This window comes from Drosophila bipectinata, chromosome 2R (genome assembly GCF_030179905.1).
Source record: "Drosophila bipectinata strain 14024-0381.07 chromosome 2R, DbipHiC1v2, whole genome shotgun sequence".
NCBI classification, from domain to species: domain Eukaryota; kingdom Metazoa; phylum Arthropoda; class Insecta; order Diptera; family Drosophilidae; genus Drosophila; species Drosophila bipectinata.
In genome coordinates this window covers 6,314,400-6,330,696 of record NC_091737.1, presented here as the reverse complement: position 1 = coordinate 6,330,696, position 16,297 = coordinate 6,314,400, and the positions used below count along the sequence as shown (strand labels likewise).

The window sequence follows — 16,297 nt, the reverse complement described above, 5'->3', positions numbered from 1 at the left end:
TGAAGTCTGCGAGCCTTTGCAGTATTGGAATGTAAGTTTCAAAATTATGTATGCCATTATTTTTTTTATTAATTATTTATACTTTCAGGAGTCTTCGAACAGTATGGCGGCCTTCAAAGAGGTGGTAAAAAAAATTATGTGTGTGCCTGCCACGTCCTGCGAGTCTGAAAGAGTATTTAGCAAAGCTGGACAAATTATTTCCGACCGCAGGACCAGCCTTAAACCAGACATTGTTGATAAATTAATGTTTATCAACAAAAATCACCAATATCTAAATAAGCAATGATCTCATTTGTTTCTATTAATTTAAGGCAAAAGAAATAAATATTTGTTTTTTAGTTTTATTAAAACCGTATGTCTATTTATCTTTTTAACTTATTTTAAAAAAATTTTTTTATTTTAAAAAAAAAACATCGAAAAACAGCCCGAAACATCGAAAAACATCGATGTCTCCATACATCGATGTTTTTGCACCTCTAGCTACAACCCCATATAATTTCCGTATAACAATTCTTATTTTTTTTCTGGTTAATTATACATTTAATTTTGTTAGTGATATTTCTGCTAATGACTTCAAACATTATGAATGCAAACTTATGTCATTTTTTCCCTTAAGATTTAGCTGGCTTCGTCTTGCTCTATGCGATTGAAGATTGACTCGAATATTAAAACCTAATACTTAACTTTGCCGTCAATATTGCGACCATTTTAAACAAATACAAAGATTTTACTCCCTTTCTTAATGTAAAGGATTTTTACCAGCCCGGTGGGATGGGCTCATCAATCCTCCCCCCAATCCTCCCCCCACCAATCCTCCCCCCACCAATCCCCCCACCAATCCTCCCCCCACCAATCCTCCCCCCACCAATCCCCCCACCAATCCTCCCCCCACTCCCTTTTCCCAGCCCGACTACAATTAGGTTAGATTTAATTTGTAATAGGTATTAGAATAGAATTTAATTTATATTTAATTTAGTTTTAGTAATTTTAGTATTAATTGTAAATAATTGTAATATATAATTGTAAATACATTTATACATTTATAATAAAATATTTTTTCCAACATTTCTTTTCAGTGAGAAAATTTAAAATTTAACATTTAAATGTTAATTAAACATTTAATGTTGAATGTTATTAACATTTTTTATTTAACATTTTATTGTCCGGAAATTTCTGGAAATTTCAATTTCTCACTAAAATTTCGGGAGAATTTTTTGTCAATTTTTTTCAATCTTTTCCGTTTTTCAACACTTCGCGCGCGTTTTTTCTGCACCTCAAGTGTTGAAAAACGGAAAAAAAATTGACAAAAAATTCTCCCGAAGTTGGCAACATTTTCCCCGCAACAATTTCCCAACCCTCTTAGTTAAGTTTTACCGGTTGAAATGGACGCGCCATCTGTAGGACAAATGCTAAACTATCAAATGAAGTGAGATCTTTGAAGTCCAAATTGTGTTCAAATGGCGCCACTGACGGTGGAATGATGGAAACTTTGTGGAACACAAACAGCTGATTGCAAGGGATCACACCTCAGTCAGGTTCACAACCAATTTCCCTCATCCCACCATGGACACACTTTTTGGTTCAAAAGAATAGAAGTATAAAAGCCCATGAAATTAAACTGAAACTCCTGATTAAAAAATTAAATGTTAAGTTCTCTTTAAATTCTAAATAATCCCAATTTTGGGGACCCAAAAAAAGATGTCTGTAACTTTTTTGGTTTCTACATATTTGCACTCCATATCACTTTAATAAACTTTCGTTAACCAGTCTAAAATACTGTTTTAACATAATAAAGAATAACAATTTAGTTCTAGGTAAAAACTAATAGGGGACAAGACATACAGCGTAAAATAAATTAACTAGTAGTAAGGCAGAGTTACAGGTATTGGATAAAAGTAGTTAGGTCCCACAAGGACCTATCCTTTGTATGTACAATATACAAAATTATGACTCGGCAATGACAAGGCGTAAGAGTTGAGCGCGTTTGGTGGGATCCTGGCAAAGGTTGGTGTGAAAATCTTCTGGGAAATCTTAGACCTAGTTGCGTCTTGGAGACTTTTGGCAGACTATGTCCACACAGAGGTAGGAATGAGGCCTTCTTTGCTGGTTCCGGGCGGAGTAAGCACCTCCTTGTTTAGAAACTCCAATGGTAGGTTCACCAAGTGGCCCTGAAATGGTATTTCATTTAATGATTATTTAAGATAAAATATATAAAAATATATGCCTTATCTACCTGAATTTCGTTGGCGCGATTCGCGGCCATCTCTGGGTCGGATTTTGCCAGAGGAGGCTCCTCCTGGTATTTGCGAAGACTGGCGAATGTTTTCACAAAGTCCGTGGGAATGCACTTGAACACCTCGTCATAGATCTCCGTGTTCCGGGTGGAGATCCGCCGCCAGGTGCCGTGCCAGAAGTTGTCGCAGACTGGGTCACTGATGTCCAAGTCGGATCGACTGGATCCTTCTCCTTCCAATAGACCTGTGAAGTGCGCAAATACCAAATGTTGCACAAAAAATTTTATAAAAAGTCGAAATAAATAATAATTTACCAAGATGCTCTTTGAAAAGATATTTGCGGAGGCGACCGGCAAACACTCCGCTCGGATTCCTTCTCCCGTTCATGCGACCATCCTCGAACTCCTCGTCCATGATTATGGCCGCAATTTCGGAGTCCCGCTTCCCGATCATCGAGCGATCGTTGATGTTCGCCGAGCCGCAAATCACCACACGATCGTCGGCAATGAGCAGCTTGGAGTGCACGTAGATCAGCTCCGTAATCGGGGTGTTGTTCAGGAAGGAGTGGTTGCGCAGGCTGTGGAACGAGATGTAGTTCTGAGGCTCGGTGATACCCGCCTCCTGCAGACGGTTCAGGATTGCGGTGCGTCCCCTGGAAGATGGAAGTGTATTTTAGTCATTAATTGATATTAATTTAGTTTATTTTTTTAGGATTAAACCAAATAGGTTTTATATTGTTTAACCTATAGTGCTGTAAAATCTTATATATTTATACATACATTTTGTCAAAAGAAAAAACCTAATTACCGCGTTCTCTAACCATTTACTAATAAATGAATCTACCCTATTGTGAATGATGTTACTAAGATATACAAACAATTTTCATATATTTAAAAAATGTCCACTCTCTTTGAACCAGGTGAGGAGTCACTCTGATTGATTGTTTTAATAAATGATACGATATTGATAATATTATACTATATGGGAAATTTTAAAAGTAACTTAGCTAGAGCTATAGATTCTTTTAGCTTAACTGGCCAAAGACCAGTAGTTATAGCTATATAGTTATAACCAGAAGTTTATAGTTATAGCTTATCTATATCATAGAAATTTTATTCTTCTTTGGAGTTAAGAGGTAGGAGGTATAACCAAAGACCAAATAATTATTTAAATACCATTCGCGATATAAGAAACACACAAAAAATAATGGTTTCCCAACTTTATGGCTCATTTCATTTCCAGCTCTTATCACAGAACTCAGCAAATATGTCTTAGAAATAAATTCAAACTCAGCTCGATAGTGTTTTTTAATCTTAATCTTAATTAATCTTTAAATAAGCTTAATTCCGAGTGAGCCTATTTATTTTTTTTAGGAAAAAATTCCATCAATTATGATAAATTTAAAGTGTCACAATTATTCAATTCCATTTAACTAATATTTAGTACATATATCTATATGTACCAAGGATTTGAGAGAAAGGATGGTTAGATCGCTTTTGGTCTTACCTGGATATGGAAGCGTAGTTCCAGTGGGTGATGGCCCTCACGGCAATTCCCGTACTCCCGCCCACATCGCCCTCGAAGCCCGGAAGAAGTGGCATTATCACATAAACCCGGAATGGCTTCCGTTCCCTAAAACATATATAATACATATGGTCAATATAATAATGATCAGAGTCAGATATCTGGAAAGCAGGAAAGGCAACTCACTTGTGCGCTCGAACGATGCGCTTGAAGAGACTCTCGCCGATCTGATTGCGGACATTGTTGTGCGCTCCCGGAACACCCACACCCAACTGCATGGTGATGAAGAACTGATTCTCGATGTACACGTAGTGCTGCGCCTTGGTGATGGTCTGAATGTAGGCGTCGTGGATGCTCTGCTCCACCAGATCGGCCTCGATGAAGCCGCAGCTCCAGGCGGAGACACTGCGTAGCAGCTGGCAGGTGACCCGCTGCTGGCGGCGAGCCTGTAGCTGCTGCAGGTGCGAGTTGATCCTTATTTGGTGGTAGCTCTTGGGGATCAGGTAAGGAAAGCGCGTGTTGTCACGCAGCTTCTCCAACTTCATGGCGTTCCAGCGCTGGATGAAGTGGCGGGCCACGTCCCGAGCGGACGCGCCGGCGACGCACAGCCCCACGTCGTGCCAGGGCATCCGCGGAGTGGTGGTGCGGTCAATGATGTCCACGAATGGCGAGTTCAGGTTCATCCAGTCCTTGAGTATGAAGTTGGAGTAGTCCTTGCCGAACCAGTACTTGGCCTGGCCGTAAAACTCGCTGAGTATTTGCGTGCTGTTGGCGGTAATGGTCACCTCCTGGCCGCCAGCGACCGAGGTGATGGTGGTCTCGTGGACCGACAAGGTCTGGGCCTCGACGGTGAACACCTCGTCGGCCTTCTCCTCCGCCGCCTCCGTGGCCGTCAGGCGGTTCATAAAGTCCTTGCCCATCTTGGCCCCCTTCATCGCGTTGTTCTTCAGTCTGTCCAGCACGTTCTTGCGCTCCATCTCCGGAGTATTGAGCTTCATTCCCTCGAATGCAGCCATGGAATCCGTTGGCGTGTCCACTGGACTCGATACGAGCATTGAAGGAATCAACAAGCGATCGCCGGGCTTCAACTGCCGCATCTCGATGCTGGTACTAGGTTCCTCCGGCGGTGGCGGCGAGGGCGAGCGTTCCTTGGTTGACGTCTCGTAGTGGGCGTTCCGGGAGGACTTGCGGGACCCGAAGGCGGAGTCTGTGTCGTCCTTGCTGAAGTACAGGCTGGGCGTCCTGCGCGTACTGCCCGAAACCGAGGCCGTGGATATACTGCCCAGGTCTGTAAGGCGATGGTGGTGGTCGTCCCAGCGACCGTAACACAGGTCTATGCCCCCCATATAGGCATAGGTCTGGTCAATGACCACTATCTTCTCGTGGTGGGCCCACAGGAGAATACCGCCCCTGGCGTGGTCTGGGTGTCGCATTACCTGGAAAATGTAGAAACATCAGACATTGTTTGGACTCAACGGCTTAAGGTTACAGGATGGGAGAACCTACCTTTATGTTCTCGTGTTTCGCCAGCGTCGACTTGCTGTAGTAGCTGTTGATGCCCAGAGCCATCTCCACCTCCTTGTAGAGCAGCACGAAGACGCGCACACCCTGCTCAGCCTTGCGCAGAAGGATTTTGTCCAGGCGCCAGTAGTCGCCGTCGAGAGCCGGCCGCTTCATATAGATCTCCGGGCTGAGCCACCAGTCGGCGATGTAGATCTCCTCAGTGGCTGCCTCCAGGCCGTCGGCCACGGCGGACATGTACTGGGCGCCGTCAACGTACCAGGTGGCCTGGGCATTGGCGCGCATGGGGGCGTAGGACATGTGCGGGTTGGGCAGTGTGAAGTCGCGGGCGTAGGAGTTGGCCGTGTGCTTGAGGTACTGCATCCACTCCTTGCACTTGCGCCGCGTCCAGCACTTGAGCACGATGTGTCGGTTGTTCGTCAGCACCTGGAGGCCCTTCCGCATGCCCGTCTGGTAGATGCCCGTGGAGACGTCGAAGCCCTGGTCGAACAGAATCACCGCCCGGATGCTGCCGTCCGTGGGTCGGATGTACCCGAAGCAGGTCTCCTTCACGAAGAACCACCGACTGCGCCACGTCCCGCAAACCACGTCCGAGCAGAAGTAGTTGCAGCGCACGCAGCAGTTCTTCTGGAAGCAGCCGAAGAAGTTGCAGCCCGCCTGTCCCGGACGCGTGGAGCCCGTCCTCTTGAGGATCAGGCCCTCCTTGCCCTTGATTCCCAGCCCGGGCACGAAGGACACATTAGAGGCTTCAACGAAGTTCAGCTGTGGGTGCAGAGAGATATGTCTTTTATAAAAAATAATGTAATTATCGTGCAGATAAGGTACCAGGTATCAATCACTCATGAATCAACTATAAATCAGGTTGTCTGTCAAGTATCCACTGTAAGTAGCCCAAGGTGACATGCAAATCCCTTTTGATTTGTTATTCCCGTGTTTTCCAAAAACACGTTTCGGATCTTAGGGACCTGTCCACCCAACTTGGCAACCTTCATAACTCATAGAATTCATAGTGAAGTTCTTACCGTTTCGTGGTGGGATCGATACAGACTGATGTTTAGCAGGTTGTACAGGTAGTCCTCGAGCTGCTTTATCCTCACAACAAGGTTCTCCACGGTCACCAGACTCTCCGGACGATTGGGGAAGCGCGGTAGCTTCCGCTTTTTTTTCTTTTTCCGCTTCTTCTGGATGCGCCGGGGCGTGAATCCCGCCAGAATCGAACTGTGACCGGGACTGACAACCGCGACGGCATTACCTGCAGTGCCGTTCAAGCTATTGTTGTTGTTGTTGCCCTGGCCATTGGCCCCCGTCGACTGCTTGACCTTGGTGTGGGCGGGCAGGTCCTTGAGGGTGGACTCGTCCGCCATCTCTCTGGCGGTGGCCTTGAGCGTGGTCCGCTTCTCCTTGTGACTCCGACTGGGGAAGGGAATGTTGAGCGACGTGCGGAAGAAGCTGAGCTGCTGGTGGAGCGAGTTGAAGTGCTTGTAGCGCCGTTTGATGGTCCATTTGAAAGGGCCATGGGTAAGCTCGATGGTGTACCTGAGTGGGTATTGAGAAAGGTTAGTGTCCAAGGATATAAGCCTTAACGATGTTACTCACAGATTTGGGTTGAGGAGGTGCGTTGTGACACTACGCTCCGTGTCCACGATCCGCACGTGGATCTCGCGGCCCGGAATGAACACCTTTCGCTGGAAGGAGTTGAACTTTACACTGGGACCGTAAATGCTCGTGAAGGGAATCTCGTGGCGCAGCACCACGCTATTGTTTTCGTCGTCGTCGAACTCCTCATCGTCGTCGTCCGTCTCCTTGCGCTCCACCAGGACCGGCTTGTCGCCCACGTTGGAAAGGATGGTCACGGAATCGGGAAAGCCCAGCGTCTCGTCGTACTCGGAGTCCACCAGCGAGAACTGGAACTCGGGCAGGCAGCGACTCTGGTGCTCGGCCACCGCGTCGTCCGTGCAGTCCCGGAACTCCCCCTCCTCGTTGTTGGAGTCCTCCGCCGACGCAAACGCGCCCGGGCTGCCGTTCTCAACCTCGGAGTCGGTGGTATATGGAGGCAGCACAGCTCCATCGCCACTGCGTGCCGCCGCCATGGCCTCAAACTGTGTAAAGTAGTAGGAACTGTCTATATCATCGTATCCCCGATTTACGTAGCCGTTGAAGTGGGTGGGGCGGTATACATCGTCTGTGGGATATTCCGCTGCAGGGAAGAGTAGTCACAAAAGATTTAAAATTAGTGATAAGAAATTTGTAGTAAACATTTATCTATATTTTTAAAGCGTAACAAGTTAAAAAATAAACAAATAAACATTTAATAAACATTCTATATCTAATATTGAAGTATCTATACGTATAAGTAATATATAGGATGTATTTCTTTTTATATTGCACCTCTTGTCTACGTAATCTATAACTCTTGAAAAACAACTAAACAAAAGAAACTTTCCTAAAAAGTCCTCATTTATCATCCCGATAAGAGTTTTTTATAAAAAACAAAAATACCGTTTTAAGTTATTTAGTAATCTATTTAATTGATATTTTTATGCCCGGTACTGTTAGAGTACAAGGGTAAATTGTATTCGTGTAAATGTTTGTAACATACTATAGAGAAAGAATGGTATCTGAATACATAAAGGATGTAAGTGTATTCTTCATCCGCATTAACAGCAATCAGAACCGCCAAGCCAAATCGCCCTTTTTTTTAGGTGAAAAATTTTTAATTCCTTTTACCATATGAATCTTAGTTCTAGAAAACTCCATGGATCTTGACGAAAATTTGCACACAAGCTCCTATAGCCACCGCCTATAGCCACATCTACGTCTTTGGTAAACATTGGCAATTGAAATAGAATAGTGATTGATATTTTGATTCTTTCATATTTAATATGATTTCCCAATAAAATACATTTTTCATTGTCTCATATTTAATATATGTATAAGGCTTTCTAATTACAAATAAAGTTAAAGCAACTCTTTGAAAGGAAACGACATTATTTTGTACAACAACATTTCACACTTCTTATCATCTCTGTTTGTTGACTTCGTAAAGTACTGCGGCTTCCACTATTTTGCCGGCACTCGTGAATTTCAATTAGTTTAAATTACATTTACTGTTTCAGTTGCCACCTAGTCACTTCACTGCATTTCGCCGACTAGGGGCTGGAATTCTGGCATATTGGGGGCAAGGGAGTTGGCTGTAGCGCCGTGGACTCCCTTAACCTGTGTAAGCCGCGTCAATTAAAAGGCAACTATTAAGGCATAATATCGCATTCGAAGCAATGAGCCGCTCAAGGCCGTAGCCCGCGACAGGTGTGGTAGTTAAATGTTGGCTTTATTTCTGTAATTCTGAACTTGACATAGGAACCCTGCCCGCCGGAACCTTGGGGCTATTCCGAGCTGGGCAAACACGGCGCTTTGTCCCCCCGGCCGTAAAACAGATAGCTCGCTAAGGTAAGGGCAGGTGAGAGGCCCTTGCAGACTGATAAGGAGCTTGTTTGGTTGTCGGATTCCCTTGGGGCACATGACCACAGATAACACTCTGGGGTTTACGACCAAGAACTTGTGGTCCAAACAGTTCTATTTGGAAACACTATGTGGCTGAATAAGAACTATATAGCTGGAGAACCGGAACAAGCCCGCCACCTTTTATAGGACAGCCATCTACGCTGTTGAGTACACATTCCGCACCGAGCCACTATCGCACTGACATTCAGATAGCGAAGCCCAAAAAACGCAACGCAACCGACAGATAAGGCTATTCCGCACAGTAGGTTAGCCATATATCATCCGGAAATGGACGACTAAGTGGCTTTATGAATGTGGAATCGCCTCCCGAAGAAACGGCAGAATAGGGCCTTATCGAGGCGGCCATAAACCACATAAATCAGTATTAAGTCAAGTGCTTTGATTAGCAGCCAATAACAGGTGTCCCCGACGCACCCACACGATATCCATGTCCGCAGGACTCGGGAGCCACTATCGACAGACGAATATGATTTGCCATCACCTGCGATTTTGCTTATCACACCTGATAGCTGAAATTAACTCTTGCGCCTGAGCATTGCGGGTATCCCCCGGGCATTGTCTTCGATCGAAACGCAAACAGGGCTTATTGGGAAAATAAAACAAAGTGCTCCTGCTGGCTGAGAAGGCAAGCGTTCTCCAGCCCAGACGTTCTTGGAAGTCGACGTGTTATCATGGAAGTGGCGAAAAGACCGAATGTGGGCACGTAGCTTATCACAGAGCTCTTTGGTTATCAGCTAGAAATAGCCAAACAAAAGAACTCTTGAACAGACCGCCAGAAATAAAGCGTTAAGTAAGCCCCGACATTCTCCGATGCGCGATAAGCTTGGAATCCGATGTGAACTTCAAGACCAATAAATATTTCTCCAATTAAGTGCCGCCCGGAATGTGTGAATTGTGGATATAATAACGGTCCTCATAGTTCTGGGCCAACAAACTCAAAGTGTATAAAATTTACACCCTTCCCAATAAAATATTTGCGATACTTAACAGTTTTCCCTTTCTGAGCTCAATCTTTGCAAAATAAATTAGCACTTTTGGCTCGTTTTTAGGGCTCTAATTTGGCTGATTTATCAACGTAAACTTTACACTTTTTCTGGCTCTGAGGAGTACAAGTACATAGTAAAACATTTTATTGACTTGAAGTCCAATTAACAAATTAATTTGGGTGTAGCTCGCTCGGGGCGATAGGAAAAAAGTGTTTGTAAAGTTTCCGCGAGTTCCCAACGATAAGAGGTGATTCATATTCATTTTGGTAAATTTTAATTTTACAAAAAATTGAGAAAAAGCTATGATATCATTGAAAATATTTGGGCTTTTGGCACGATTCTTAGGTTCTTTTGGATCATCTAATCCCACATCATTGATCGACTTATTATTATTTAAAGTAATTGCCAAATTTGAAGAATAAACTGGTAGTTATAGGTATATATGTAAGTGGCAGTTACTAGCCCCCTGGGGAGGTCTTTCAACCCAACCTGACCTACACATAACGGCAAAGAAATCGAAACTTCCTGTTGCATTGTCCGAGTGGGGCAAAAATGTAAATCAATAACAATAATTTATGCCGTTTTCAATATCTGTAGCCGCCTTGGCGTGTCTCGCATTTAAAAATCGGTTATGAGTCAGCTCTAATCGCACCGATAGGCGCAGGCCAACACGCAACAGTGACTGCTGCGGTGGAAAGCGACCATTATGCCTTTGTAATTCCCTAATTGATGTCTTATCAGTCCTTTATGCGCTGGTTGTAACCGCCTGCAATCTAACCCCAACAAACACCCAACCATACCAGTTTTAAAGGTCGAACATTCTGCCCAAACTGGTTCACTATTATGCGAATGTGCTCAGCACTGATGACGCAGATTCATAAAAATACACAGCCGCGCAGGGGCCCAGTGATCTAAGATAATCAGTATGTCTTCCTAGCCGACATTACCCATGCTGGCCATCAGCTGCGAGATGCTGCGGCGATGACGTCGCACCTGCAAGTGCTGCAGACTGGTCGCCGCCGCCGCCTCCGAGGGCAGGTGCAGTTGCAGGGCCTCCCCCTTGGTGGGTCCATTGTGGTCGGCGGAGCTGCCGGCGCGGACGTCGCTGGACTTGGCCATCATTCTGCGGGATGTGCCAATGTTGATGTTCCAATTAAAATGGCTTTATTTTATTTTTGGCATGCAGTTTTTGGTTTTATTCCTCGGTGCTGTTGCTCTTGTTCGGTCAACTCATTTTAGAATCTCCCTTGGCAGTTCTGGGGGCTGTGTTGGCTAATTAACCAGAATTGTTTGAATTTTGGTTGCAATTAGGGGGATAATCGGTTGATGGTCTAAAAAGAGAGCTGGAGAGACCCTTCCTTGTACAAAATTGTATATTCTTGATATTCCTGATAGAACTCCTGCTCTCTTTTGACGGTCTAGACCAGGAACCACATCAACACTTCCACGACTCGAAAATAATTAATTAAATTTTTATCACAGTGTTTCGTTATCTTTGCGTAAACACACAGCCCGAGTTTGGCAAATACAACAGGCCCTGCTATTTCATTCGCATTCGCATTTCGCTTTTGGTTTTTGTTTTTTGGTATTTTGGGTTTCGGCCTTTTGCCTTTTGGCGCTTCAATCTCATAAATGTTTTGCACAATGGCACACTCACAAGCTCACAAACACTCGCACGCACAAACTATTTCGGATATTTCGGCTGTCGTGGGTTCCATAGGCTCGTGCCTCATCAAAGCGGCCCGTAAAATGGACTGCACCATGTGGCATCCGAATGGGTTGCCTTGACCATGCTGTTTACACATCACAGATGCACTCTCTCCGATCTTCCCACCGAGGCAATGACACGTTTGCGGCGACTCGCGGAGATGGGTCGCGGCTTTGTTTACGTTCAGCTGCCGCCCCCCGACTAACGGAAGTTGGAGACTTGAAATTAGCGCGACGTAGCATTAAACGCAAAAAACAACACTCCGGAGCGAAAGAGAGAAGTGCCACGCTGCCCCGGATTCGCGGCAGAACAAGAACTAGAACCAGAGGCGAAGTACCAGCTCCCCGTACTCACTCACAACACCCTCGAGCCCGCGCCGAAAAGCGATCCGCAATCCGTCAGATACGTTGCGACTACGTCGAAGGCACTCCGGTCGTGGTATAATGGCAGTGTTAAGGTAACTCCGCACCAACGGCCAAAGCTCGATCTGCGCCAAACGGTAAACGGGTAAGGTGGGAGAGCGCAACTGCCGTGAGCTTGGAGCGCGAGCGGGGGCCGAGCTTGGCGGCCACAGCTGCGAAGTTCAAAACAGCTGGCGGAGCTTTCGTGGTGTTTTGAAACCCCAAACTCACTGGAAAAGCTGTAGCTTGACAGAAAAGTATTTTCGAGATTCTATTATGATATTATGCAAAGCGGCTCTGGCCGGTCACAAGGTCATCCAGCTCCGGGGAAACGGGTTTTGTGGCGGAAAGCAGCTTTGGAAAGCTTTCTGCGGGGTTCACAAACCTTTCGATGAACCGCACAGCTAGCCGAGAACCCTTGGGACACGTCTGATGAATCAGAACCGCTTTCGGCGCTTCGGCAAGCCTTTGCTCCACAATAGATCGCCTATCTTATCATTCTCCGACACTGATGCGGCAGTTTGGAAATCAGCCTAATCGCTGCAATCAGCACCCACTTGTTTTCCAAGTTAGCACGCAGTAATGGCCCAGGGCGAATGAGGGAAATGTAATTATGCTTCCGATTAGATTAGTCAGGTGGAAAACTAGACTTTGTCAGAATAATTGATGGACACACCCTCAAAGGGGTAACTTCATCAATAGACTCAAAAATGAGCATACTTTGAGCATACTTTCAAAGATTCTTTAAGGGTCCCGTTTTGGTAAGTTTTGTCGAAAAAATCAAAAGTTTATATTACATTTATTTATTAAATTTAGTTACATAATTCTTATCTTTATATATATGTATGTACTTGTCCTCTCCAAATTTGAACACAATCTTATACTTTTCGAGCTATAAATTAATTTGTATAGTTATCTCAGAGTGCCTCAAAGGGTGCCGGTTAACTTTGAACGCATTTTCTGAAAACAACCTTTTTTGAGCTGGCAACTGTCATATCTTAGAGATCTCTTTTTAACAAATCTTAATGTTTTTTATTTTTTAATATTCGGAATTTAATTGTCCATGGAATTAAATAGCTATCTATTAAATTCATAAATAGCTTATATATTTGATTTTTTATCGACAAAAAAGTAAGAAATATTTCAGCAAAAACGAAATAAAAATTCGCAAATTTATTATTTTTTATTTAATTTTAATAAAAGTAGTCTATTCCATTCTAAGCCCCTAGAAAATAAGAGAAGTTTTCAATTTTTAGTTTCAAAAAATTTTTACGACCTGTAGAAGAGTTGGCAGCATGTATTGGCCTACGTCGCCATGAGTCCTGACTCCCGAAAAGCTTTAAAACTGTTGACATTTTCATAATATAATAAATTTTCTAAAAATTCTTAAAATTAACATTTCGTTCTAATTAAAGGACTTTTTTGAATTCCTATTTATAGAGGATCAATGTCTAAAAAATCTGGAAATCTGAATCTGGCCATTGTGTTAGAAATGGGAATATATTCCGTAGTAACTTAAGTACCGGGTATCAGATAGTCGAGGCAGAAACTTTATCGGTAGTTGCTATAAGTCTTATGGAATACTTTTCTTAGTCCCCTTTTTGCGGTTCTCATCGCTGATTAAGCATGTTCACAAAAACTTTTTATTATTGTTCTGGTAAGCGTAACCATTGATTAATTATTGCTTGAAATATATCACCAACATACGTCAACAAAATAATCTACAGATTTTATAAAGTTAGTGTTCCTACTTCAACTAAAAAAATCCCATTTATTGAAACTTTGATTGAAATTTATAATTGTTATATGTACTTTAAAGGCATTCCCGAGTGACTATGATGGAGCCAAGGGAGTTATTGTTCGATAAGAAATATAAATTACAAAATTTTGAGACTTGTTTTGAGAAAGAAAATAGTTACTTTAAATTCAAAATTTGCACTAAGTATAGGAGGTCAAAGACTATAAAATAGATTGTAACGAAATATAATCTCATTGTTTGCTTTCATGTTTATTGTTTTCTTATCGATTTGACAGATATCCGAGTCACATGCAAACACTGAATAAGTTCACTCGAGTTTAACTCGAAAGTTTAAGTCATAACGTTTTCACACCCATTATTTCAAGTTCCACTTCAGATACATATATTTCTGTTGTATTTTGGCACTTACATTAGGCCTGGTACGAGCTGATGAAACCGGTGAGACACGGCTCTGTCCAAGGCCTGGTGTTCTCCTACTTGTAGTCCCAGCTTTACAGTTATATCTTATGATTCACTTGGCACTCACTCTCTTCAAGAAACTCGGACACTGGGTTAAATTATTTGTGTGTATATGGACATATGGGAAGATTTAACGCCGCGATAATTGCTATTGAGTTGATGTCGAGACGGAGGCGCCACGCGCGTCCCAGCCACACATACGCACGTATGGAATTAATTTAAAAATATTAAGATGTTAGCGCACACACACACATTGGCACACTTTCTTGTTATTGGTTGTGAAGGCGATCCTCTCAAAAAACTTGAACACTTTAGTTGGATTTCTTTCTTTTGTGAATTGTTTGCGCGAAGAGCCCACTTTGCACCATTAGCAAGCCGAGTAAAAACTTAAATTGAAATTAAAAACTGAGCAAATCGCCAGCAACCTCAAATCCTAGCGATCGAACAGATTTCTCGCTCGCGACTCGCAAGAGAGAGCGCAGACAACAGAGACACAGTCGTAGAGAATCACGTTGGGATGTCACTGCTTTCCACGAGCCTTTCACTTAAAGGTGAACTTCGATGAAAACCGAAGTAATAATTATTTAAAAAGAGTTGGCGATTTTATTTCGACGGTTGCACTTAATTTTAACTGATGTTTGGCGTTTGTTGCGTTTCTCACTCCCCACACATCTGAGTAAAAAGACGATCCGCGAGTACGAGCTTTTGGCTGGAAAGCTTTAGCTTGCGAGTTTGAGATAGAAAGTTGAACAGCTGATCGATCACGCGCTTAGGGTTTAAGCTGTCCGTTTGGATTCAAACTTGCCATCACTGAAAACTTTAATTCTAACACCTTTAATTTAAGGATGTAGTCTCATGTGTGAGGTTGAAAAAATCAATTTTTTTTTTTTTTTATATTTTGATAGTATTGTTTATTATGAATGTACTGTTAAAGTTTCAAATAAAAATATCAAATAATGACAGAGATACAGCCCATAATCGGGAGCGCGCCTACACCGAAAAGTATGAGTTTCTCGGTAGCGTCTAAACTTTAAACGCGTTTTTCTCGAAACGACATTTTTGTGTGCGGCGCAGGTGATTCACAAAATTCTATGGTACCGATCTAGCTGAAATTTGGATATGTTGTTCTAAAAAGTAACACCTCTGTCCCGTACTAGAATCATTTATTTTTAATGATTAGTTTTTTTTTTATCATTAATTTAAGATAAATTTTTTTAATTTTTTTTAATTTTTTGTTTTGTGAGTTCGCCATTTTGTTGTTTATTGATGAAAATATTTCATTCTAGTACGGGACAGAGCCATTAGCTTACAAAACAATAATCTATTCTAATTTTTTGTTTCGGATGACTCTAGCAGTCGAAATCACCTGCGCCAGGGACCTATCTTTTTTTTTTATATGCATACTTTGGCATGCTATAAAGTGTATTAAACTACACAAGAATAAATTAAACAAAATATTTTCAAATAGTTTATGATGCTTATAAAAACATATTTGAAAATTGAAACGATCGCATTATTTTTTATTACAAAAAAAATTTTTTGAAATAACCTCTAAAAAGTAGGCCGGCACATGAGACTACATCCTTAATTGGGTTTCGGTAAGATTTCGTGCCGGGAAACAGATTTACCATCAAAAAGTAGAAAATCTACAACTACCAAAACTTTTTGGTAATTTAGCTTTTATATCATTAGATTTTACCTTCATTTTAGACCATTAAAACACAATTAGTATATTTTTGTTGTATTAATTTTCTTTATTAGCAATAGGTATATCTTTTAATTTTCTATATTACTTTTCATTTTCTCAGAAAAAATTAAATATTCCATACAAATGTTTCAAAAACATATTGGAGATAAACACGCGCCTCCGGCTTGCCTCTCAAAGGTGGGTAGGGAGGAGATAAATCGCTTTCGCTAATGACCGAAGGATAAGCCTACTACTCATATATTTCGCACCCTACTCTTCAAACTGAAACAAATTTTGTTTAGCAAACTTAAATAAACCTACAACGTATTAATCATCCTTGCTCTGTCATAAACTTGATTTAATTTTGTTCTCACACTCGCTCGCAGTGCTTATTTTTAATCTTATTCGCTTGCCAAAAGGTTAATCAAAAATATTTGAATTTCCATGGGAATCCGTTCATGTCTCCTAAATATTTCTATAGCACTATTTAATTAAT

The 16,297-nt window shown here is 42.4% G+C and overlaps 1 protein-coding gene across 5 annotated transcripts; it reads right to left on the bottom strand.

Annotated features, from left to right (window-relative positions):
• Positions 1 to 1,716: 1,716 nt before the first annotated feature.
• Pld (Phospholipase D) lies at positions 1,717 to 14,796 on the bottom strand. 5 transcript variants are annotated; one of them, XM_017236838.3, is made up of 10 exons: positions 11,850 to 11,936; positions 10,735 to 11,059; positions 6,876 to 7,476; positions 6,302 to 6,815; positions 5,265 to 6,041; positions 3,945 to 5,194; positions 3,741 to 3,866; positions 2,549 to 2,886; positions 2,234 to 2,478; positions 1,717 to 2,168 (listed from the first exon to the last, which is right to left on the bottom strand). In XM_017236838.3, the coding sequence occupies exons 2-10, from the start codon at positions 10,907 to 10,909 to the stop codon at positions 2,067 to 2,069; spliced, it is 4,128 nt and encodes a 1,375-aa protein (XP_017092327.2). In that variant the 5' UTR covers positions 10,910 to 11,059; positions 11,850 to 11,936; the 3' UTR covers positions 1,717 to 2,066. The 5 variants fall into 5 exon arrangements, with proteins under 5 accessions (XP_017092327.2, XP_043066394.1, XP_043066395.1 ...); XM_043210459.2 differs by having other exon boundaries at positions 10,735 to 10,910; positions 11,850 to 11,933; XM_043210460.2 differs by lacking the exons at positions 10,735 to 11,059; positions 11,850 to 11,936 and adding an exon at positions 14,065 to 14,796.
• Between the last annotated feature and the right edge of the window lie 1,501 nt (positions 14,797 to 16,297).